Source organism: Phoxinus phoxinus (assembly GCF_949152265.1).
Source record: "Phoxinus phoxinus genome assembly, chromosome: 15".
In the NCBI taxonomy this organism is placed as follows: domain Eukaryota; kingdom Metazoa; phylum Chordata; class Actinopteri; order Cypriniformes; family Leuciscidae; genus Phoxinus; species Phoxinus phoxinus.
In genome coordinates this window covers 27,090,955-27,115,614 of record NC_136890.1, presented here as the reverse complement: position 1 = coordinate 27,115,614, position 24,660 = coordinate 27,090,955, and the positions used below count along the sequence as shown (strand labels likewise).

At 37.7% G+C, this 24,660-nt stretch overlaps 3 protein-coding genes across 4 annotated transcripts; all 3 read left to right on the top strand.

The window, feature by feature from the left end:
- The first annotated feature begins 225 nt into the window (after positions 1-225).
- slc5a9 (solute carrier family 5 member 9) lies at positions 226-8,233 on the top strand. The gene is made up of 13 exons (XM_079638767.1): positions 226-403; positions 502-573; positions 940-1,044; positions 1,218-1,382; positions 1,720-1,825; positions 1,915-1,995; positions 2,078-2,283; positions 2,385-2,520; positions 2,710-2,817; positions 3,569-3,719; positions 5,043-5,211; positions 5,343-5,558; positions 7,483-8,233. Exons 1-13 carry the CDS (start codon positions 275-277, stop codon positions 7,816-7,818), a joined length of 1,980 nt encoding a protein of 659 aa, XP_079494893.1. The 5' UTR covers positions 226-274; the 3' UTR covers positions 7,819-8,233.
- Positions 8,234-10,988: 2,755 nt separating this feature from the next.
- On the top strand, positions 10,989-17,211 carry gclm (glutamate-cysteine ligase, modifier subunit). Of its 2 annotated transcripts, XM_079638784.1 has the most exons (8): positions 10,989-11,277; positions 11,434-11,576; positions 13,067-13,132; positions 13,687-13,771; positions 13,863-13,919; positions 15,537-15,739; positions 15,832-15,946; positions 16,068-17,211. In XM_079638784.1, exons 1-8 carry the CDS (start codon positions 11,205-11,207, stop codon positions 16,238-16,240), a joined length of 915 nt encoding a protein of 304 aa, XP_079494910.1. In that variant the 5' UTR covers positions 10,989-11,204; the 3' UTR covers positions 16,241-17,211. The 2 variants fall into 2 exon arrangements, with proteins under 2 accessions (XP_079494910.1, XP_079494909.1); XM_079638783.1 differs by having other exon boundaries at positions 11,273-11,576.
- dnttip2 (deoxynucleotidyltransferase, terminal, interacting protein 2) lies at positions 17,162-24,334 on the top strand. The gene is made up of 7 exons (XM_079638755.1): positions 17,162-17,521; positions 19,345-21,425; positions 22,227-22,365; positions 22,492-22,587; positions 23,324-23,488; positions 23,722-23,831; positions 23,955-24,334. The coding sequence occupies exons 1-7, from the start codon at positions 17,447-17,449 to the stop codon at positions 24,058-24,060; spliced, it is 2,772 nt and encodes a 923-aa protein (XP_079494881.1). The 5' UTR covers positions 17,162-17,446; the 3' UTR covers positions 24,061-24,334.
- The last annotated feature ends 326 nt before the right edge of the window (positions 24,335-24,660 follow it).

Here is a 24,660-nt window from a genome sequence, read left to right as displayed (position 1 = left end):
AATTGGGTTAAAACAACCCAGCATTTTTTAGAGTGTAATAAATCTGTATTTTGGCATCTCCAATCCATGTATGTATGTGTGTATTCAAATATAAAAACAAGCTGTTAACTTAGTTTAAGTAAATTAATTTACAGCGTCCTCATGTGGTGATGTGTATCTGTCATATAATGTGTAACTCGTGCATTCTCAGCATTCTCTGAAACAGGCTGATTAATTATTAATGAAATCAGCACCTGCTTCAAAGTTCACACTTTTGCCTCAGGCATTGTTGAAAATGCCAGCTTTACCTGAGCTTGTAACGGGCACCCCAGAGCCCCAGGTGCCTGTGAAGTTTGCTTTAGAGGCTGCTGATATTGCTGTGGTTGTAGTCTACTTTGTGTTTGTGTTGGTAGTTGGAATATGGGTGAGTGAAAGTTTGCAGCCTCTCTGGCAACATTTGCATTGGTGTAGAAGAAAATTCGGAATGTCTAATTTTTGATGCTAGAGATTTCTGATTTGTAGTCCTCAGTCAGAGCCAACCGTGGGACAGTGGGAGGATACTTCTTGGCAGGACGATCCATGACATGGTGGCCTGTGAGTTTTTGTGTCTTTACGGTGTCTGCTCTTAATAATAAAGATGGAAATTATATTTTTCTTGTGCATGCCTACAAGGAAGAATCTTGATTTTCAAAGCCTTTGTCTAGAATTACAACCAGGAAAAGGGAAATAATGACGTCTCTGCAGTCTCTTAAAAAATGTATTACTTGTAAACATATTGAGTGAATATGTAAAGTTTGAAACTAAATTGAATCATATATACAACACTTATACTGTGTACTTAAGGAATATTTTGACAGCTGACTTTGTGTTTACTCAGTGTGAAGACATGCTTCTTTCAGCTTGAGCTATCATAGTTTCCTTTAGTTTTGAGAGTGTTTTCTCAGTATTGTGTTTCAACAGATTGGTGCCTCTTTGATGTCCAGTAACGTAGGCAGTGGCCTGTTCATTGGATTAGCAGGGACAGGAGCCGCGGGGGGACTTGCAGTCGGGGGATTTGAGTGGAATGTACGGCAGACAAATTATTCCTCGTCTTACAAGCTTTCAGTGTTGTTTCAGTATTTACTGATTTCACTTGTTAGATTGCTGTTGTCTTGGGCTAAACAAATGTTTGACCGTTTTATTGCATCACATGCTCAAACAAAACCTCGGATCAGACGTCAAGTGTGATTGTTCTGTAGGCAGCGTGGGTCCTCATTGCCTTGGGCTGGATTTTTGTGCCTGTGTATATTTCTGCTGGTGTGGTCACAATGCCAGAGTATCTGAGGAAGAGGTTCGGGGGTCAGCGCATCCGAATCTACATGAGTGTGCTGTCTCTCATCCTCTACATTTTCACCAAGATATCAGTAAGACTCATTGTTTAAAACATGAATATACATGTGTAATTATTAAATATTTGTTATATATTTAATGAAATATATATATATATATATTCATAAAAACAAAACAAACAAAAAATATTGGAAGGAATGCTAATCTGATACATAATTAGAAAAAAATTATAATACTGTTATAATATTGCTAATACATGATCATAAAACATGTTTTTTTGATGATATAACTACGCCAAGGAGCAACAATACAGGATGCTATATGGTCTTCAATAAGAGTAAACAGCAATGCTCCATAGCAATGTACTACATATATTAAAGTTTATTATAAGCATAACTGTGTTCTTTTCAGACAGACATTTTTTCAGGGGCTTTATTCATCCAGGTGTCACTCGGATGGGACCTGTATGTCTCCACCGTTGTGCTGCTAGCCGTCACTGCACTCTATACTATAGCTGGTAATAGAATCACACTAATATTTTAGATAACCAATATCTAAATGTGATTCTAGTTGAAATGCAGCAACTCGTGGCTCTTCTTAATGCAGGTGGGCTGACTGCAGTAATCTACACTGATGCCTTACAGACCGTCATCATGGTTGTAGGAGCATTTGTCCTCATGTTTATAGGTATAGATCCCTTCTTCGTGAAAAGGTACAATTATATGAATTATTCCTGGGAAAGTCATTTCAAAGGAATTTTCCCCGGCAGCATTTGACAAAGTTGGATGGTACGAGGGTTTGCTGGTTCAGTATGAGAACGCTGTACCTGCTATCACGGTTCCCAACACCACTTGTCATCTTCCTCGGTCTGACGCCTTTCATATCTTCAGAGATCCAGTGACAGGAGACATTCCTTGGCCAGGCCTGATCTTTGGACTAACGGTTCTTGCCACATGGGTGTGGTGCACGGACCAGGTGAACCAGATTTTGAATTTTACAATTTAAGTTACAAATAGGTCTCTTTAAGCTTAAAAACTGTTTTACATCAAGCAATTGCATCTATTTATTGTTTGAAGGTGATAGTGCAAAGGTCTCTGTCTGCCAAAAACTTGTCCCATGCCAAAGGTGGTTCGGTGCTCGGTGGCTACCTCAAGGTCTTCCCTATGTTCTTCGTTGTTATGCCAGGAATGATCAGCAGAGCTCTTTACCCAAGTACGCTCATTATTCTTGCATTTCCCCAATAGATTTATGGTCTGGATTCTAAAAAGTTACGAACATTTATTAAACCAATGACAAGGGGTTTATGTTCTTTTAATTAATTATCCACAGTACCATTCATTTGGTAGAATGTGAAATCTCTGTTTTTGTGGTATAATGTGATGATGTTTGTGTATTTTCTAGATGAAGTAGGATGTGTGGATCCCGATGAGTGTATGAAGATCTGTGGGGTCCGTGTTGGCTGCTCTAACATTGCTTACCCAAAGTTAGTTGTGGAGCTCATGCCAGTGGGTATGACAACCCTTTTCCTTTAGTTGAAATTTTCCTTTGTCTCCTATAGGATAATTTGTCAAAAATTAAAAGCTGACAAAAATTTTAACAAAATAACAATTATTCTAGTTTTTAATAGATTATATAGTATCATAATTTTATATATATGCGGCTCAGTCGACAATGTCGTCTCACAACAAGAACATCCCCAGTTCGTGTGTGTGTGTGTGTGTTTGTGTGTGTATTTGCTCATGTTTCTGTGATAGATATGTTTAGGAGTATATCATTAACCTGATATAAAATCAATGGAAATCTAGGCAATGTCCTCACTAATATAGTGAAACAAACGTGTGTGTGTAATTATAATATAACATTTTAATTATGTGTCTATTATAAATTATAATTTAAATATTTGTGCCTCTATATTTACATTTGAATATAATATAATAATCATAACAAAAAAAATTGTTTCTTTGTTTTGCCAGAATTTCTAAATTGTATGCTTGTTTCCTACCCAGATCTTTTATCTTTATATATGATTTTGATGAGCAGAGGCAGAGTGGCACTTTAAAGATCAGAAATGGAAAAATATAGTTTTTATATTCGAAGTCTATATTCTTAATGGACTTCGTAATATTCTTAAGTCTGAATGCACCTGCAAAAAATGTGCGCATCACTTAGCAGATAAGTTGCTATACAACTTGTTGCTCTGATATTCCTATTGTTCTTGTTATCCTTATCTATTCTTTCTTTCACTGTCATTGATTTGTAGGTTTGAAAGGTCTGATGATCGCAGTAATGTTGGCAGCGCTCATGTCCTCTCTCACCTCTATATTCAACAGCAGCAGCACTCTGTTCACCATGGACATTTGGCAACGAATCCGGCTCCGGGCCTCTGAGAGCGAGCTCATGGTAGTGGGCAGGTAGTTTCTGTTAAATGCTTTGTGGAAAAACATTAGAACACTTTCATTTTGGACACATTTTTACACGAGTATCTAAATAAATGAATGTTATCATTATATGCATACAAACTAGTTTAAAGGGGTCATGACATGGTTTTTTTTATTTTATTATTATGTTCCCTTAGGTGCAAATATAGTATTACTATAGTTTTTTTTTACTAAAAAACTTTTAAAATGTAGTGATTTATGACCTTTTCCCACCCTGTTTCTCATCCTCTGATTCAAACAGTCTGTTTTGGGGGTGTTTCCCCTTTAAGAGTTCAGTGTTAACGCCCACTGTTATGATTGGCTAACGTCAGTGCCTATGCATCAATTATTAACCCCCCCAGCCAGAACCTGTGCGGATTCAGCGTATTTAAAAAGTAGTTTAAAGTTTTAAACACATTACTTACAGTTTGCGTCGTCGTTGTTGAGCCCAGAATAGTCGGCAAGGACTTATCTTTGAGCAACAGTTTTCTGGCAAAGCCAGCATCATTTTGGGATTTGTTCTCAAAACAGTCATCCTTCAAATGTATAGAACCAACGCTTAAACTAACACTGCCGTGACTGAGACGTCCACAAAAAATAAAGTGCATCCATTTTCCCCTGACGACTGGATCTTTCGCAGCGTATTCAAAGATGTTGTTTGTCCACAGCCAGGAACAGCACATCTGCGTGGCATCATAATTTCCCTGTACACAGACCCACTCGCTGTCCGTCGACTGAACACTTGTGAGGCGTGCAGCGCGCGGGCGCGACAACGATACGAAATGAGCGTAGTTGCCTTGCGCTTAAAGCGTAGTTGTCTTGTGCTGGAGGCGGTCTATATGCAAACGCTGGTACGTCACTTCGTACCGTGACGTCACTTCTTACCATGAATCCAGAACGAGCTTTATTTAGAGCTTGATTAAATAAATGATTCGTTTATAATGGGGAGGACGTCTTAAGCTATGAAACTTGCAGGACGTTTTAATGGTACAAAGACCTCTTATATACTAAAAGATCAAGGCAAATTTGGTTTCTCATGTCATGACCCCTTTAACGAAAGTGGAACTGATCCACCACCAATTCCTCTGCAGTTTACCACACCAGGTGGATAACCACATCGTATAGGTTTTGCTGACCTGTTTTTGGGTCATAAAGGCACAGCACATGTACAACAGAGCTCAAATCAATTAGATATACTTCGTATGCAAACTAAAAGTGAAGGTAATGAAGTATAACCTTTTCCAAAATATACACTGAACAGCCTTAGTCTCCTGACTTATTTGCTTACCAATTGATACTGTTTATTTAAATCTACAGGGTGTTCATTTTATTGCTAGTGGCCCTGAGCATTGTGTGGATTCCTATCATTCAAACAGCCAATAGTGGACAGCTGTTTGACTACATTCAGGCCATTACTAGCTGCCTGGCACCTCCCATCACCGCCTTGTTTATTATGGCCATCTTCTGGGGGCGAGTAAATGAACAGGTTAAACATCTTTTAGCTGATTTGTGCTCATGCAATAAAGTGAAAGTTAAATATCTTATAACATTCAATGCATTTCTTTTAAGAAGTATGCAAAACATCCAAGCAAAGCTGCTTTCTTTTATCTTGCACAGGGTGCTTTTTGGGGTCTGATGGTGGGACTTGTCGTTGGCACAGCGAGGATGGTAATGGAATTTGTCTATGGCACCCCGTCATGCGGAGAGAAAGATGAGCGTCCCGTACTGCTGAAAGATGTGCACTACCTGTATTTTGCTCTAATCCTTCTTGCACTGACAGCTGTGATCATCACAGCCGTCAGCCTCTGCACTGCACCTATTCCAGAGCAACACGTAACTATCAACTGCAAACACATTTAAATATTTATTTTTTATTACACGGCTCTCTGAAATGATTAATTCTGATTGCTCAGTCGCAATATTATTTCCTGATTATGACCACCAAGGCCGTAGCTGTGGTATCAGGGTGCAGGTTGTTACTCTACCTCCCCTTGAAATCTTTTTTCTTCCCCTTCGGTTGAAATTGTCGGGGTCGGGGTCCCACTCTGTAGAAATCTCGTTCCGGGGGAGGCCCCCTTGGTTGAAATCTCAAGGCCCCCCTTAGGCTGGTGGCCCTTAGAAAGGTCACCACCCTTTGCCATCAGATTTTTCATTTTTGTCATTTAATTCTTTTTTTATTTTTTTTTATTGCTATTTAGGTTTAATTTATTTCATTTCCAGTTAATATTGCATCAACTTAACCAAGGTAACATTTCTCATTTTTGTTTAGTTTAAGTTTTTCAACTAATATTTATATTTTATTTTATTTCATTTCAGCTTTATTTCAATTACTGGAAATGTTTTGTACAGAAACCGTAACCCTGGTTATACTGCAACAATACTGCATCAGTATTAATCTACAGTTAACAGTTATTGGTCTAGTGATATTGTCGAAGTGTTCGTCTTGTTGCTTGAACGATTTTTTGTTACACTTAATAGATAATAAAGAGGTGCGATTTTAAAAAGGTTCCTGCTCAAATCAGTATTGATGTACATTATCACTCCATATCCATTTGTATAAGATGCTTACAAAAAGGAGATAAAGAGCATGTGCCCAGGCCATTACCTCTCAAAAAGGACATTTTCATGTATTTATATTGGTTTAAAATTAAGAAAATTACATATAACAGTACACCTGAGAACATTTTGCATTCTTAGTTTTATTTTAATTAATTTACGAAACATTTTATTCTCTATTAATGTCCACAAATGGAGGTTCTGCTGCCCAAATCAGCCCAAATGATTCTAGGCTATAACATGTGCACTAACAAAGACTACCTCGATTTTGGAAATTAATTTATAAAGACAAGACTTTTTACTTTCTTTATTAGCATAATAAGCAAAGAAAGCATGTAAAAAAAATTTATTTATATATTTACATACACAAAGCAGTACCCGTATTTTCCGGACTATAAGTCACACTTTTTTTCATAGTTTTGCTGGTCCTGTGACTTATAGTCAGGTGTGACTTATATATCAAAATTAATTCATACTGACTGAGATGAACCCATAGACAGTATATAAACGGATGAACCTAGAGAAAACATTACCGCCTACAGCCTCCAGAGGGCGCTCTAGTTAGCGGAGTTGTTCAGAAGCTACACCGAGGATGAAGAATTCAATGAATTCAGTGTTGTGGTATGAGATCGCGGGAGCTTGGTGAACTTGCTTAGTAACTTGTTGGACTCGTTGGCTTATGTTAATTTAGCCTGTTCAGCCTCCCAGGCAGGGGCGTAGCACCAAATGTTGGGCCACAGAACCAAGGGGCGGGCCCCTCACTAAAGCATAATATATATCAATATATCTTTGTGGTCACCCCTTCGCCGAGGGCCCCTGTTACTCTGTTCCACAGTCACTATTACCCCCTGTCCGACGCCCCTGCTCCCAGGTATATGCTCTTTATGCTATTGTGTAGCTGAATAACTGTTAATGTGTTACGTTAACATACCGGACACCTACTCAGCCTGTTGTTCTGCATTTGTGTAGTTGAATAACTTGCCTTTCAAGATTAAATGTCTGTTCTTGGTCTTGTATTTTGTGAAATAAATTTCTAAATAAATGCGACTTATAGTCCAGTGCGACTTATATATGTTTTTTTTACTCTTCATGACGCATGATGCGACTTATAGTCCGGAAAATGGGTACATCATTTATGTTGATATTTTAGCAGGAACACACACTGAACATGAGCTAATATAACACTCATAATTAATTTCAGCTTGTTCGTTTGACCTGGTGGACGAGACACAGTAAGGAGGAGCGTGTAGAGCTGGAAGACCCCTGGGCTAGAGGCTCTGGACCAGCAGGCTCTGATCCCAGCACTACAGAGTCAGAGGGGTCGGATGAGGACATGCCTGCATGGTGGAAGCGTGCTGGAATGTGGCTGTGTGGTCTCTCCCATGTGGCTAAACTAAAGATAAGTGAGGAGGAACAGCAGGCCCTGGAAAAGAAACTCACGAGTATTGAAGAAGACCACACCTGGAAGACTGTCTGCAATGTCAATGCCCTCATTTTACTCACTGTCAATGTCTTTCTTTGGGGGTACTTTGCTTGAATATACTGTAAAGTTCTGAATAGCAATTTTTTTTTGTAAGAATCTCACCAATTAAAACACATGTAGATGTCTGCTCTCATTTTATATACTGCCAGTGTCTTTCTTCAATTTGATGTACAATTAAACTTGCGAATTGCACATTTCTTGTTATATTTTGTTTCAAATAGAGTATTTGATAAGATTTAAGATAACATTTTAAAGTGTATTAGAAGCAGTTTAATGGCACAATTATAATTACCGGTAGATATATATATAAAAATATATAACAATAATTTGGGTTTTGTAAGAAACTCCATATTATCCATTAATATAATAATACTCCATATATTATTTGCTTGCACTGACACTATTGGATGAGAACAAAACTGAAAATGACTTCTCATATTTGATGAAGTTTGCCTTATTTTCCTGTTTAAAGCCGATTGAAACAATCTATTTTGTACATTGCTATATAAATAAAGGTGACTTGACTTGACCTGAATAATTTATGCTGTGTCATAATGACAAAATACAACATAGTTAAGATTCCTCTACATCAAATTCTCAACCTGTAAGATGACTTTAAATTATATTTATTATCATTATTCAAAAAAAGTCTTCAGATAATGCAAATTAAAAAATTGCTAAAAAATTATAGCCTATGTTTATTATTTTAATTTGTTCGCTCATGCAGTGTAGAAATGAAAAGAAACTTGAGACACCATTCGGGATTCATGTTTCACTTTTTGTTTCTGTTAATAAAGAAGCCTGAAAGCCAGCAGCTTTGTTATTATTACTGCAGAAGTAGAGTTGGGGTACTCGAACTCGGACTCGGACTCGAGTCCGGTCTCGAGTCCAATTTTGAATGGACTCGGACTTGTCACGCACTCGAATGAATTTGTACTCGGACTTGACACGGACTCGGGACATTTTAGACTCGGAAAAATGTCCGAGTCCAGTCGAGTCCGGGCACTGGATGACACAAAACGAAATTTTGTGAATTTTTTTTATTCAAAAACGAAACGAAACAACGTTGTTTCAGCGTTGAGCATTGTAGCCAATCACAGTTAAGTGCATAAACACAGTGGCAAATCAGAGGCGTTTTAGAGTCCGCATGCGAATAATTTGCTCAAAATGTATGTTTAGAATCAGCACAAGCTTTATCCTTTCGCAAATCCCCTCATAAACAACAAAGTCTCTCTAGACGCTATATAAATAAGATATTCACTGTGCAGTGCGGACAACTTCAGTCAGTGTTTATGACGAGAGTTTTAGGGAGAGTGCCGAACGCGGTAAGTGATGGCTTAAAGGGAGCGCTGTTGACAATCTAAATAGTTTTGTTTTTCATACTTCTAGAGGACCAGTGGTTACGTTCACACTGTAAATTATAAAGAGTGATAACTGCATTTAAATGTGGGATTGAATAATTTTTGTCCTTTGAGTCATGAAATTGCGATGATTTGATAGCAACATAAGAACTGGTTAACCATACACGGGTTTCTGTGCAACGTCATCACGTAGATGCGCGCGCATCTAAGAGGCAGAAAGCAACAGTCTTTACGGCTATATCTAGCAGAAGCAGAGATGACGCGGAGCTGTTGTGCTGTAAACTAACCTAAATGCATAGGGTATGTCATGTTTTTATGATTCGCAAACTTAGTTGGACAATTTCATACTAGTCAACTAACTAACTTTTTACATAATGTTATATTAATATGCAAATGAAACACAAGCAAACAGATTCAACTCTGAAATTGCAGTTTATTATTGAGTCAACAAGAATTTACAAACAATGCGAAATCTACGTTAATTACAATGTTCTTTTACAGAACTCGACATAACATATAGCGGTCTTGCCTCTTGGATGCGCGCGCATCCGGTATTGTTTGTATACAAGAAACCTATGTATAGCAACATTTTGGCGTCTGATAATGTTATCATTTTTGTTGCATTTATACTTTAGTCATAAGTTTACATACTCCTTGCAGAATCTCCAAAATGTTATTTTTATATGTTTTTTAATAAGACGGATCATACACATTGTTTCTATTTAGTACTGCCCTGAAAAAGCTTTTTCACATAACAGATGTTTAATAGCCTAAATAAAATACAAACACAAAATAAAGACAAATTACATAGGCTCGATTTTAATATTGTGTCATTACCTGAATGATCCACAACTTTTTTTTCTTTTCTTTTTTTTTTAATGGTTGAGGAAAAATCATCCAGCTCCTGCACATTCTTTGCTTTTCCAGCATCTTCTGCATATTTGACTCCTTACTAGCAGTGACTATGATTGTAAGATCCATACTTTCACACTGGTGACAACTGAGGGACTCATACACAACTATTACAAACCCTGCAAACATTTAGTGATGCACAAGAAGGAAGCATCCGTTAAGAGCCAAGAGGTGTAAACTTTTGAACTGGATCATTGGTGTAAATTGGTCTTATTTGTTTAAAAATGCATTCATTAATTTAGTCCAACCCTTCAGAGGCTAAATAAGATATTAGCATGTACAACACAATAAGAAAAATTTAAACATCATCATCTTGCTCAAAAGTTTACCCCTGGCTCTTACTGCATCGTGTTGCATTATTAAGCATTACCTTGCAGATTCTAAAAGATGTACAATAGGTAAACGTATGACTGGAACTATACATTGCAATCATTTTGTAAGGTTTAAAATATTAATTTAAGAGCTCAGTGTTGAGACCTTTCGCCGGGATTTGATTGACAGGTGATCTGACCAATTATAATGCAGATACACGCCATTTTTGTTCGACAAACAAACCAAATCAGTTAGTAGATTAAAGGCAGTGGACTTGAACTTGAAAAATAGTGTGTATTGATTTCTTTTTTAGAAATTTGTGCTATAACTAGAAGAGATTATCAGTTCACGTGCTGCTTGAACTGAGGCCTACACATTAAAGCACCACAAAACACTATTTATCGTTTGAATTTCATAAAAAAAAAAAAAAATTGAAAGCTGAGACTTTATTTCAAACCAAAAGTACCCTGCTCTGTCTTGTCTGTTGGCACATTGTTAGTGTCCTCTTTGCTCCGACCGAGAACATGTGGAGTGAGAGAGGAATGGCTTGTCGGACGTAGCAACAGTAACCAAGAGGGGCGGGTCTTTGTGAAAGGTCAATTTCAAATCATTTAAATCTTTGTGGACTCGGCCGGACTCGACTCGGACTCGGATGTTAAGGACTCAGACTCAAGTCCGACTCGACCCTCTTTGGACTCGGACTTGGACTTGTACTCGGTTGTTAAGGACTTGGACTCGACTCGGACTCGACAAAGGTGGACTCGGACCCAACACTAGCAGCCTACACGGGACCCTTTCAATATTGTGTTGGACAATGGGGGGCCTTTTAGTCAAAAAGGTTGAAAGTTGCTGTAAATGACTCTTCCAATCCACCTCTGGTTGATCCTCACCAGGTTTTCCTGTGCAACTCCATATTCTCATTGTGGGCGTGAGTCTCTCTGCTCTAACATCCTCTCTCTACTTGAATGAACTACAATTGCAAAGTCATACTACACTGTTTAGTGTATGCGAGAGAGAAAGAAACACTGTACCCGAACGCACTTTGTGGTTAATAGTTTCATACAGACAACACTTTTTTTCCCAGTCACCGATTCTCACGGAGTAATGGAGTCTCATGTAAACGCGAAACGGCTTTTTAACCACGCAACAACCCTGAAGCTTCACACGGGAAATTTAGTCAACCGCAGTCGACTTAAGAAGAAATGTCCGTCTTCGCCTAGTGAGGAGGTAGGCTAAGTGATATTGGTTAGCAGTGCTTATAGTGCATCTTGGTCCACCTTGGCAGCACAAGCCTGACATGTCTTGTAGTATGATGTTGTTCGGTCAATATTTATGTTTGTAAGGTCGTCGTTGGTATTGGAAGTCCGATTCTTTTTTGCGCATCGGCTCCTTCGGACGGTTCAGTTTCCCGAACCGGTTCACAGATTCATTTAATTTTATTTAAATGTGTGTTCCTCACACACAGCAGCCATTTATGAACTATTTTTAAAGTAAATATGGTTAAATACGTATATTTTTCATATACATTCTAAATTATGGGTAAAATTTGGATTTTGTGTACATTTTGTTTTGTAGTTGGATTATGTCATCATGATTAAACTCATTTTAATTTTCCGCGATATATTTTTTATACCTGCTCGAAAAAACTTTGTGTATGGGTCCAACATGACAGACACCCACCTACAGTGGAAATCTTTGCGAATCGGTTCGATCAAAAAGAATCGGCTCACAAGAACGAATCCTGGGCGAGAAGATCAGAGATGTGATCTTTGGTCTGCTTCCATTAATGACGTCACGGACTAGTTTGCCTCGTGCTGCTCATGACATGAAACTATGCAAAATGTGGCTTAATCCATATGCATCTCACTGTTGTTGCATAACAATTCAAATGATCATGTCTTTGTTCTGGTGATGTCTTTTTCAGTTTTCTGGTGATGCCAGAACAACTGACGACAAGACATGACCATTTGAATTGTTATGCAACAACAGTGAGATGCATATGGATTAAGCCACATTTTGCATAGTTTCATGTTATGAGCAGCTGAGGCAAACTAGTCCGTGACGCCATAATGGAAGCAGACCAAAGATCACATCTTTAATCTTATACATCTATATATATATATACATTTGATCAATCCCATATATAACACACACACAGCTTTTTAATTATTAATTATATTTTTGCATTTCATTTAATGGTTTTCATTTTTATTAATTAAATTAATTCAGAATGAAACAATATATTGAAAAAAAAAAAATTTTAGAATATGAAAAACCATCATAATGTTTAAAAATGTTACTATTAGCTAATAATTGATATTATGCCAAAATCCTATAGAGCGAAAACTTAGTATGCACACTTGTGTTTGGAAAAACACCCAATAGTTAGTATTACAGATAATGTAATTTCTTTACATTATTTAAATTTCTTTATAAAAATGAGAAATTATTCGGGAAGGGAAGTTGCCAAGATGTTTTTTTTTTTTTTTTTTTTTTTTTAGATATTCGGTTTGTTGCCTGTCCTGTTAGTTAACATTTTTTGCAATGTTGTCTGACTCGATCCACAGCTTATGTAAATGTCTTTTCTCAAATATTGAGAAATGATTCGGGAAGGGAAGTTGCCAAGATGTTTTTTTTTTTTTTTTTTCAAAATATTCGGTTTGTTGCCTGTTCTGTTAGTTAACATTTTTTGCAATGTTGTCTGACTCGATCCACAGCTTCAAGACTGCATCCAAGGCACACTAAGCGAGTGGTTTGCCGCAATGCCGTCATCACTTGACTCGGTAAGACCTTGCATGACACTTATTATGAAAGTGAAAAAAGAAACCATGAGAACTTGTAAACAAGCCGTTTTAAACTAAACATATGTCATCTTTGACATATTAAAGAGTTCGGTTGCTTGAAGAAGTAGAGAAAATGTTGTCAGACTCACTGAACATAAACAGTTGAGCACTCTGTGGATTGTGGGAAAGCAAAACGTCTGTCTCATTGCACCAGTAAAGCATATATAGGCACTGGGATGAATAGACAGTTGTTGTTATGGTGATTGTTCATGGCATGGGGCCGCTGTGCCTCTGCTCTGGCTTATTCTGCTCAGTGAGTAGAGAGTAAAGGTCTTAGCACACAAAAGCTGAGGCTTATTATTGACGCATTCCTTTCATGCAGTCCATTAACAAGGTGTCTAATGTTCTCACATGTAAAGTAAAGTGACTGGGGAGCTTCATAAACACGAGTGCCAAAAAATTATGCAACTATAATGCATAATCCAGTAAGTGACTGAATACTTTCCATGAAAGCATGGTTGTGCAATTCAGTAACTGCTGTTTTTCTTCCTCAGGAGCTTCCCATTGTTCTGGACTGCACTATTCCAAAAAACACAGAGGCCATCACCCCAGAGGAGAGAGAGGAGCTGAAGGTGTCTGGTGAGGATCACTGGTCCTTAGTGTGCGTTTAGACAGTATCACTGTTGCCATGCTTGTGCATGTTAGTAAATATGTTTATTTATCTTTACAGTCAAGCTTTTTCTCACTGAGTCGCATTGCTCATCAATTAGAAGTGCAGTAGACATGGGTAAGTTCTGCTTAATATGATGAGCTATACACTATTATTATTCATATGTTTGATGGGTAAAACTGATTATGGATAAGGGTGAGTTTCTTACCCTAAACGAACAGACGTTTAAATAAAATTTGAAAAGACTGTATGACAATTTCGAGTGCCCCTATTATGCTCTTTTGAATATTACATTTCATGCAGTGTGTAATATAGCTGTTTGTGGAAGAAAGGTGGATCAAAGTGCACCACAAATAAAATGATTGTCTCCTAAAAGAAAGAATCGATTCTGAACTGCTGAAACGAGGAGTCAGCAACTACAGTCTCACTTCCTGTTATATCCCTACGTAACACTAACAAATTTGCATAATGGTCTTCATTGGCTGCCCGTGAACAACATCTACTTTGACCCGCCATCAAACACTGTAGTTGTAGCGGAGTCTGGAAGAGTTTTTCGACAGAAGAAGACGCTGTTTATAGCTTCCACTTTGCATGCACTTCCAAAGGGTGAGGAGGACTTGTGCAGAAATTGATACTGAAAAACCAACAGCATCGTTACTGTTCGTAGTGCGTATCAAGTGCTAAGGAAGCTTCCGGAGCTGAAATATGGTACTAGGCATTTTACTTCATACACGTACTGCAAGTGGTAGACCAATCACAACAGACCGGGGCGTCTGACCAATCAAAGCAGAAGAGGCTCTTGGAAAGGAGGGGTTTAAAGAGACTGAATCTTCGAATAAACCGTTTTCAGAATATTTGAGAAATGAGGTGATGTGCAATGTATATTATGAGAAAATGAAAGTGTTTTTTGATCTTGGATGCATGTAACGTATTGTACTAGGAGACCTCCAAAACAAAATTAGAAACCTTTAAAAAAAGCATAATAGGGGCACTTTAGGAGAAAATTAGTAGTCTCCAAACAAAGACTAAAAGGGGGTCACTTATAATCATGGTAAATTAGTATTTACTTTAATTCGTTTTTATGACCCCTGTCTGAACCTTAATTGTGATTATATTTTAATTTAATAATTAATATAGTTAAAGTTTGACTCTATTTTTTAATTATTATTTTTTAATATTTTCACATAATAAATTGTTCACCCTCATTCAAATGTGCTTAAGTTTTAGTATTTTTGATCAAGCCAATTATTCAATACCGCTTTTTGAAAGAAGTCTCTTATATTCACCAAGGCTGCATTTATTTGATCAAAAATACAGTAATATTGTGAATGTTTTAATCCATTTAATATTTTTAAATGTAAATTCATTTTCAGCATCTTTACAGCAGTCTTTGGCGTCACATGATCCTTCAGAAATCATTCTAATATGCTGATTTGCTGCTCAAGAAACATTTATTATTATTATCCATGTTGAACACAGCTGTGCTGCTTTTTGTGGGAACACAACTTGATTAACACTACTTAATATTTTTGTCTTTGATTAATAAGTTCAGAAGAATAAATTGTAACAATTTTTGTAACAATGTTGGTCTTTACTGTCACTTTTTATTAATTTCATGAATCCATGCTGAATAAAAGTATTCAATTATTTTTTTTAAAAATGACTGCATCCAAGCTTTTGAACAGTAGTGTGATTATTAATTTTGGAATTTGACTAATCCCCCTCTGTGTTCAGCTTGTCTTTCGTTAGGCGTATCTCAGCTGGACTCTGTGATCATTGCTCCACCTCCTCTCCCCGAGGGTGAGGCACAGACGCTGACCCACCTCCAGCCCCTGTGGGAAGAGCTGGAGAGTCTCGTGCAAAGCCAGAAAATTGCTGCCATCGGCACGTCAGAGTTGGACAAAACCCTCCTAGAGCAGCTCTATAACTGGGCTCAGGTCTGCTATGAGTGTGTATTTTGTGATAAACAATGTACAATGGATTCGAAAAGTGATTTTTAATTGATTTTTTACTCTTTCATGCTATGCAGATAAAGCCGAGCAGTAATCAGGTGAATCTGGCCTCGTGCTGTGTGATGCCTCCAGACCTCACTGCATTTGCCAAAGAGTTCGACATACAGTTGCTAACGCACAATGACCCCAAAGGTGTGTATTTTGTACTGAGCCAGTGACTGCGTGCATGAACTGGTTCTGCCATGTAATTATGAATTGGCATGAGCAATAGTGCGGGAAATCTAATGTTGCCAATCTTTCTTTTTGTGTCTAGAGCTAATGAGTGCTGCAGGCTTCCAGGAAGCAGTCCAAGGGAGCAGTAAGGACCTGCAGGTGGCCGACTGGAAGCTGGAGTGGGTCTTACGGTACTCCATCATCGTCAAGAGCAGAGGCATCATAAAAGCAAAGGGCTACATTGTTCATGCTAAAAAGAGCAGCGACCATTAAGATGTCCTGTTTAACAGGTTTTTTTGGTTTCCTGAAATGTATTCCACTTAATTTAGCAATTTTCCAAGGAGCAAAAAGTCACTCCACCCACATAACTGATTTTTCCTCATGATTAAGAATATTTAGACATATCTGTTCTTGTAGATAAAAGTGCCTCTTTTTCCTGACTTGACCTGGTTGAATTCCCAATATTTATCCAAAGGGTACATTTTTTTATATAAAACAATGGGACGGCAGATTAAGGAGCTTCAAATACCAAAAGGTTGTTTTTGTTAATTATACAAGTAAGTACATGGGCAGAGGCACTTGTTTTCAAAAAGATTTGTAGAAGAGATAAACCTTGGAGAATTTTTCCATTTTATTTAAAAATGTTTACCCCAATTTTTTTTTTTAACGAGTGGGCCACATAGTTTTAGATTTTTTACTTTAATTTTAAATGTCAAATTTTAAATCTTGCTGTCATTTTAAGTTTGTGTAATTTATTTTGACTGATGCTTTGCATGGAATGTTCAATAGATGTTGCCTGTTAATGGATGATTCTCTTTTGCACCCCTTTGTCAACTAAATAATTTGCTTATCTGAGGTAAAAGAAATGTTAAAATATGTAACTGTATGGGATGCTGGAAACATGTATAGAATGAACGGCATTAATTCATTGTATATAAAAACACTGTAAAATTCCAGCCTTGAAGTAAAATAATGATTATAGTTCCAGTAGCTAACAGATAGTCAGAATATATATTTTTACTTGTGTTATTTATTCATTGGAATTACAATTCCTGTTGGATCCAATCATATAAGATCGTTTTTTCATGTACCATACATCATGTAATTACTACTTTCAAATTACTATAATCCCAGATTGTGTGTTAAACATTGAATTTGGTTTATAAACTTGGAAATTAAAAATGAACATGGACTGGCATTGGGGTTTCATTTATTTCTGTTTTTATTTTGGATTCACACACAGCGAAAAAAAAAAAAAAAGTTGTGACATTTAGATATTTGTATTATAGTGTTTGAATCTCAATAGTATCTATCAAGAACACAATAGGACTTGGTTAGAAGGTAAAACCAAGACAGATCCATATCATTACTTGCAACTCACCATACTTTCCTGCATCGATTAGTCCGGTCTGCGCATTCAGATGACGCGGTTCGCAGACGGAAGTGCGCGCGCACTCCGCAGCGCGCAGCATTAGCAAGATGGTGGCCACCCGGAGAGGAACACGCGTGGGCTCCCCTGTGAAAAATACTAGCGATGAAAACTCTGGAGCCACGGTATGTAGGGTACCTAAGTAGTTTGTCCATTTAGTTAACATGTTGCCCGGAAGTAGCAGCTTGTGTTTGTAATTGTAGTGTTTTTATATACTTTCATGCTAAAATCAATAGCCGCATGTCTCCATAAATGTCTGAGCAGCTGTAGAAAACTTGCGATACTCATAAATCTAGTTCATATTCGAATATAACATGTTGTCCGTTCGTATTTTGTAGTCAATTTTGCGTTCTTTCTCGACTAAACAATTATATACACAGTCATATCAAGGCTACCTCTATCTGTAGCCTTGAACTGTAGATGGGACATGATTGGATCAACAACTCGCCACGTGTGGTGTTCTTGTTATAAAGTTGTTAAACAGTGCATAAGTACATTTATCACCTATACACACACACACACATACTGTACTAATATATATATATATAGCCTACACACACACTACTAATATATATACACACACACACACACACACACTGTACTAATATATATATATACACACATAATGTACAAATATATATACATAGCCTAGGTGATAAATGTACTTACTTATGTATGTACTGCTGCAATATTCTCCATGCTGTTTTTCAGCATTGGAGGGAAACAATAAAACCTTATTGTGTGCATTAGGGCTGTCAAAATTGCTCAAAAATGTTTTGAAATGGTTTGAATATTCCCTCTAAAAAACATATATTCGAACTATTCGAACATCTGGTTGCGCATTTTGTCAATGACGCGCATTACGTCAATAACAGGACAAATGAATACAAAGAGACATAACCACTTGTATAGGTAGTTTATTTAAGTTTAAACATATTCGACAACGTATTACTACACAAAAACAGGTAAATCAACTAATTGTCAAGACCGCAGACCTCACTCTCGCTCGCTCACTCGCAGGCACTCTTTCTCTCTCTCGCCCTCACGCTTTCTGCGCATAATAACAGTTTAAATGAGTAACTACAATAAACAAATGTTGAGTGCTGTGGTAAACATGGAACTTTTCCTTGACATGAAACGGTAAATAATCAAACCAGTGGAAGCCTGCAGTGCATGAAACTGCTGTATCTAACCTACCTTATTCATGCAATATCTATTTAGTCAGTACAGTAGCCTACACTTGAGTAATGTTTCTGTTTGTTGCTAGTGGTCAAATGGTATGCTAACTGTATCTTACATAGCTTGCATACTATCTCGCGGCTCCACAATTTTACCTTCTACCGACCAAAATCCAAAGTACTTCCAGACATGGCTTTTTAGATTTTGGGGGGTTAAAATCACTTTCTCTGCTGCGGTCGAGTTGGGCTCGGCACTTTCTGCCAGATCTTCCACGTAACTTTTTTTGTCTCAGACAGCCGCGCCTCTGTTACCGTGGGCGTGTTTTTTTACCATAGACTGTAAAAAAAGTTTTTTCCACATTCAAATATTAATTTTCACCTTCGAAATTCTGTTTTTTAAAACTATTCGAATATATATTTGAATTTAGAATATTCGTTGACAGCCCTAGTGTGAATATTTCTAAAGATGATTAATAAAACGTCAAATGGACATCAAATATAATTGTCAATCCCTCACTGAGCAGTGGCTATTTTATTTCTTTTCATTGTATTAATTTTCCAGGTATAATTATAATTTTTGACTAATAATACATGCCTATCATTCTACAATTTCTAAATAGTAGTAATAAAGGATGGATAGGTAAAGCCAAAGTTTTGACTGGTTGTGTAGCCAAGCCAAGTATTTGACTTTTTAGCTCATATTGTAAATATTACATTATTCTAATAAGAAATCCTCAAATAATCTGAAGCAAATGTTCTTGTTTTCACAGCAGCCTACTCCTTCGACTAGAAGAACACGGCGCAGAACGCTAATAGAGGAAAACCAGTCCCAGTCTGAACTAACTAGTGACTCCCAGCCGGATGAGCCGAAGGATGACAGTACCGCCTCTTCCTTAGCAGCAAGTCCACCCAAGCGAGACACAAGAAGATCCATACGTCTCCTTGCTGACAAAAAGCAATCCGACTCTACCCATGAAGCTGATGTGTCTGAGTCAGAATCTTGCTGCTCTGTAGTTTCTGATGTGCAAGCAACACCTAGAACCCGACGGAGTACTGTGGTCGTGGAGAAGCGCACTGCACAGGATGAGTTATCTGAAGCCGAATCCTGCTTGTCCACACTGTCTGAGACCCATTCTCGTAGAGCCCCTCGCAGCCTGAGGAAACGTGTTCTGACTTCAACGGCCTCAAAGGATGCTGAAAGGGTAGATGATGAACCCTCAGGGGCAGAGTCCTGTAGTTCTGCTGTATCCCTCACAAAAGTTACTGACACTCGTCGGATAACGAGGAGCCATCGGAAGACTGCTGTTTCTACCACTGAAGCAGATCCATCTGAAGCGGAGTCATGCTCCTCCAGTGTTTCCGGGCTTCGCAGCTCTGTGGTCCGCAGATCTACACGAAGGGTAAAACCGATCGAGCCGATCCCTTTGAGTTTAGATGAAACCACAGACACACCTTCCTCTCCAATGCCCAGGAAGCTGAGAGGTCGTAGTTTCAAAACAGGAGTTGAAGATGGCGAATACGACTCTGATGCATGCAAGTCTGGTCCCAGCATGAGTCCCTGGAGAGCCACAAGGCGTCAGCCCAAACGCAACACTCTGGTTGGTGAATCAGATTCAGAATCGGTAGCTACTGACGTCTGGACCTCTCAGGGGAGCCCAAGCCCTCAAAGAGGAAGAGGAACTCCTTGTAGTAGCCGAACCGGGTCTTCCAGTAGTGCCCGTGCGGTTCCTGTAACCAGGACAGGAAGTAAAGCAAGATTGACTTCTGATGCCGTTGACACTGCTACTGCCATGCCTGAGGAACAGAAAGAGGGTGAGGAACTTGAACTTCATCATGAAAGTATACCTGTACCTGATGGAGATAAGGCTGAAGACACAGTAGATCAACTGGACAGCACCATGACCACAGACACCAGTGAAGCTCAAGAGTGCACCATGATTGAGGAGAAAGCTGAAGATACCACTGTAGTTCTTGATCAGGATGAGTCTGTCGAGATGCTAGAACCTCAGAGCAGCATGCAAGACATCAAGGAGGACTGTGAAAGCGAAACTCTGATGCCTCAAGAAGAACCAGTGGCTGAAACTTCTGCTACACTAATTGAAGATAAAGTACCAGAATATGTTTCCATGGAAAATAATGAGCCAGAGTTTGTGGAAACAAGCCATGTTGTTGTGGATCAAACATGTACTGAGGCTGTGGAGAAGGATACGGTAGAAGCAGCCGCAGAAGATCCTGTACCAGCTGTGGTTGAGAAGATTATTGAAGATCAGAGATGTTCTGAACCCGTGATGGAGGATATAGTAGAAGACGCCCCAAAAGATCTTATACCACATGTGGTAGAGGAGCATGAGGAAATAGCTGAGTGTGAGAAGAAAGGTGTAATAGTTAGTGAGGAAGCTAATGACAATAAGACAACTGAGGATGACTCCGTAACATTGAAGGACCTTGAAGGCCCATCTACAAGCTCACATTCTCAAGCATATTTGACCACCACAGAGGAAACTTCTAAGGAACTGCCTCCCCAGAAAGAAATGATCAGTTTACTCGACAGCAGTGAGGATGAAGACAGTGCTGATGAAGGTCAGTCTTCAGAGGAGGGTTGTTCACAGGAAGCTGTAGATGTGGAGAGTGAAGATGTGATGTGCCCTGATGGAAATCAGATGTCAGAAGAAGCAGAGGCTCATGGTAATGGACTGTTTGTCATAGACACTAGACCTGGACTACAGCCTGAAGAACAGTACTATATTGGTGGCAAGCAAACTAAGGAAGAGGATGAGGATGATTTTGTTGATGAAGCGGAAGATGATGATGATGACGATTCAAAAGTGCTCTTTGCTCCCAAAAAGCCTCTGTAAGTTATTTTGTTGCTTCTTTTGTGTTTATAGTATTGACGTGTAAATATTAAAACCTCTTAAGGATTAGTTCACACAAAAATGAATATTCTGTTATTAATCGTTCCAAACCCGTAAGACTTTCGTTTATCTTCGGAACACAAATCACGAACTTTGATTAAATCTGAGAGCTTTGTGTCCCTCCATTGACAGCTATGCAACTGACACTTTAACACTTTAAAAAAAGTTCATAACTATATCGTGAAACTAATCCATATGAATGAAGTGGTTTAGAACCATATTTTTGTAGAGACACGATCGCTCTATATGATGAACAGATTGAATTTAGGCTTTTATTTAAATTCAAACATTGATCAGTGAACAAACAGAAGCTCAACCAAACCTGCTTGACGAGAACCTCTTGCGAAAGCTCAAACGTGCCGCATGAGAATAAACTTCATTGGTTCATTCATCATATAAAGCGATCATGTCTCTTCGGAAAATTTGGACTTAACCACACATATGGATTAGTTTTACGATTTCTTTATGAACTTTTTGAAGCGTACAAGTTTCAGTTGCTTATCTGTCAATGGAGGGATCAGAAAGCTCGGATTTCATCAAAAAGATCTTCATTTCTGTTCCGAAGATGAACGAAAGTTTTATGGGTTTGGATTGGAACGACATGAGGGTGAGTAATTGAGTGAACTATCCCTTTAAATTTCTTCTTTCTAAATATTTAGAGCTGCTCTTCATTAAATATTTAAATGTAATATTTAAATTATATTCAGTCTGAAAACATTGTCCCCCCCCCCCTCTTTCAGGATACAACTATCTAGTTCCATTGACCCAGGTCTGAAAATGAAGGAACTTGGTGGTTTGTACATCAGTTTTGATGGTGGTAAGCCGAAGAATCCTTTCAACAGTTCGCGAACCCAGAAGAACCCGAACAATCATGATGAGGTAAATAATCATTTATTATCCTGGATGAAACATTGTCTTTATTTGACATTTAAAAGCATTTTGTGCAGATGAAGAGGGAGTTCAGTGAAGCTAAAGTTCATGAAAAATGTTGTATTTATTGTGTAGTTGCTGAAGAAGAGTGTTATTGTTCCGGATTTTGAGAAGAAAGATGCTGTGCCTCCTTACAATGAATCAAAGAATGCTGCTAAACACAAGCGCAAGGTGAGCAGACCAGTTCTTGAAATAGATGATCCTGTTGTCTCTTCTGCTTGTTAGGACTACTCTTAATGAATCCATCTAGTTAAAGGTTATTCAAATCCTTCTTTAACATTTTGTGTCTCCTTGAAGGGACAGCTGTTCATCTTAATTCTACATTCTACCAATCTAAAGTTTGGAGAAATTAATTCCTGAAGCAATGAATACTTTAATCCAGCAAGAATACATTATACATATCTTTCACTTTTGATCAATGTAATAATGTTACAAAAGATTTATACTTAACTAAATTTTATTTCTATTCGTCAAAGAAGCATGAAAATTCTTTCCACAAAAATGTTAAGCAGCATGACTGTTTTCGACATTAAATAAATGTTTCTTAAGCACAAAATCAACATATTAGAATGATTGCTGAAGGGTCATGTGATACTGAAGACTGGAGTAATGGATGTTGTTTTTTTGTGTGTATCGGTAATTAAAAAAAACATATATATATATATATATATATATATATATATATATTTTTTTAATGTAGTAAAGGCAGCCATGGTGAATGTAAGAGACTTTCATTAAGACCCCAAACTTTTGAATAGTAGTGTTATATGCCACTTTAAATCTCTAATTCTCAGGATATGTCTGTGTTCTTACTCAGATCATTATAGCAATAGTGTTGAAAATTAGGTTTGTAATTTCCATGTTTTTGATCACATTGTTTACAAGCAATATCTTATGTCTCATCCAGGCGGAAAGAGAAAAGACATCTGGCGATGGCTGGTTCAACATGAAAGCTCCTGAATTAACAGAAGAGCTCAAAAATGACTTGAAGGCACAGCAGATGCGCTCAGCCATGGACCCAAAGCGCTTCTACAAGAAGAACGATAGAGAAGGATTTCCCAAATACTTTCAGGTCTGTTTGGGAGTCTTTATCAGCAGACTTTTCCCTTCAAACTATTTTTCAAAAAGCCATTATTTCTGAGACAAAAAAAACTTTGTGAAAATAAAAAACAAACAAAAATTGAGAATTGTAGTGTTATCAAAATGCTGACATTGCAATTAACCACAGGCATGCCTGTTTAAAGAAAGCAGACAATGGCATATTGTTCTGTTCTTTTGAGTAAAGTTTAGCTCTCTTTTTTTCAGGTTGGTACAGTGGTTGACAGCCCAGTAGACTTTTATAATTCTCGAATCCCCAAGAAACAAAGGAAACGAACCATTGTGGAGGAGCTTCTTGCTGATGCAGAGTTTAGAAGGTAAGTTAAAGAAACTCACTGATTAGAATGTAATAAATTATTTATATTCTACACAATAGGCTTTTATTATTTATTGTTTTAAATTAATTGTCATGTTCTAAAACATCTTTTCTTCTCTTTTAGCTATAACAAAAGGAAATATCAAGAGATCATGACAGAAAAAGCAGCACAGGCTGCTGGCAAGATGAACAAAAAGCACAAGTTCCATAAAAAGAAAATTAATAAATAATTTCACTAGGCAAATCAGATTTTTATCCTGTCTGTTTTTTTGTTTGTTTTTTTACACAGGACTTGTTAGCCTTTGTAAATACACAGCAACTAAATTCAGCAAATCAAAAAGGCGTTTTTTAGTGTCAATCATTTGCATTGCATGTTAAGAAACATGCAACTTGTACAGAGAAAAAATATTTTATACTTTTTAAAGTTTTTCCTTAAATGGATTGCGATTTAAATGAAAAATTGATTACTCTGACTGTGGATTCACAATAAATCAGGTTCAAGCCAAAAGTACTGCTGTTTTTATTTGTATTTTTACTAATACTGTTATCATTATTAAAGTTAAGAAAAAGTGTATAACATATAAAGCTCCTGTCCCCCCTTCCTGATTTGGCATATGAATACATTAAATCAGTGGTTTTCAGTCCTGGGGACCACATTTTGTATGTCTCTCTTATCTGACACCATCTGTGCAGCATGACGCTGATGATCTGAATCAAGCGTGTTAAGAGGATAGTTCACCCAAAAATGAAAATGAGTCACCCTCATGTTGTTTCAAAGCTGTCTTTGTTCTGCTGAACACAAATTAAGATATTCTCTCGGCCTCATTGGC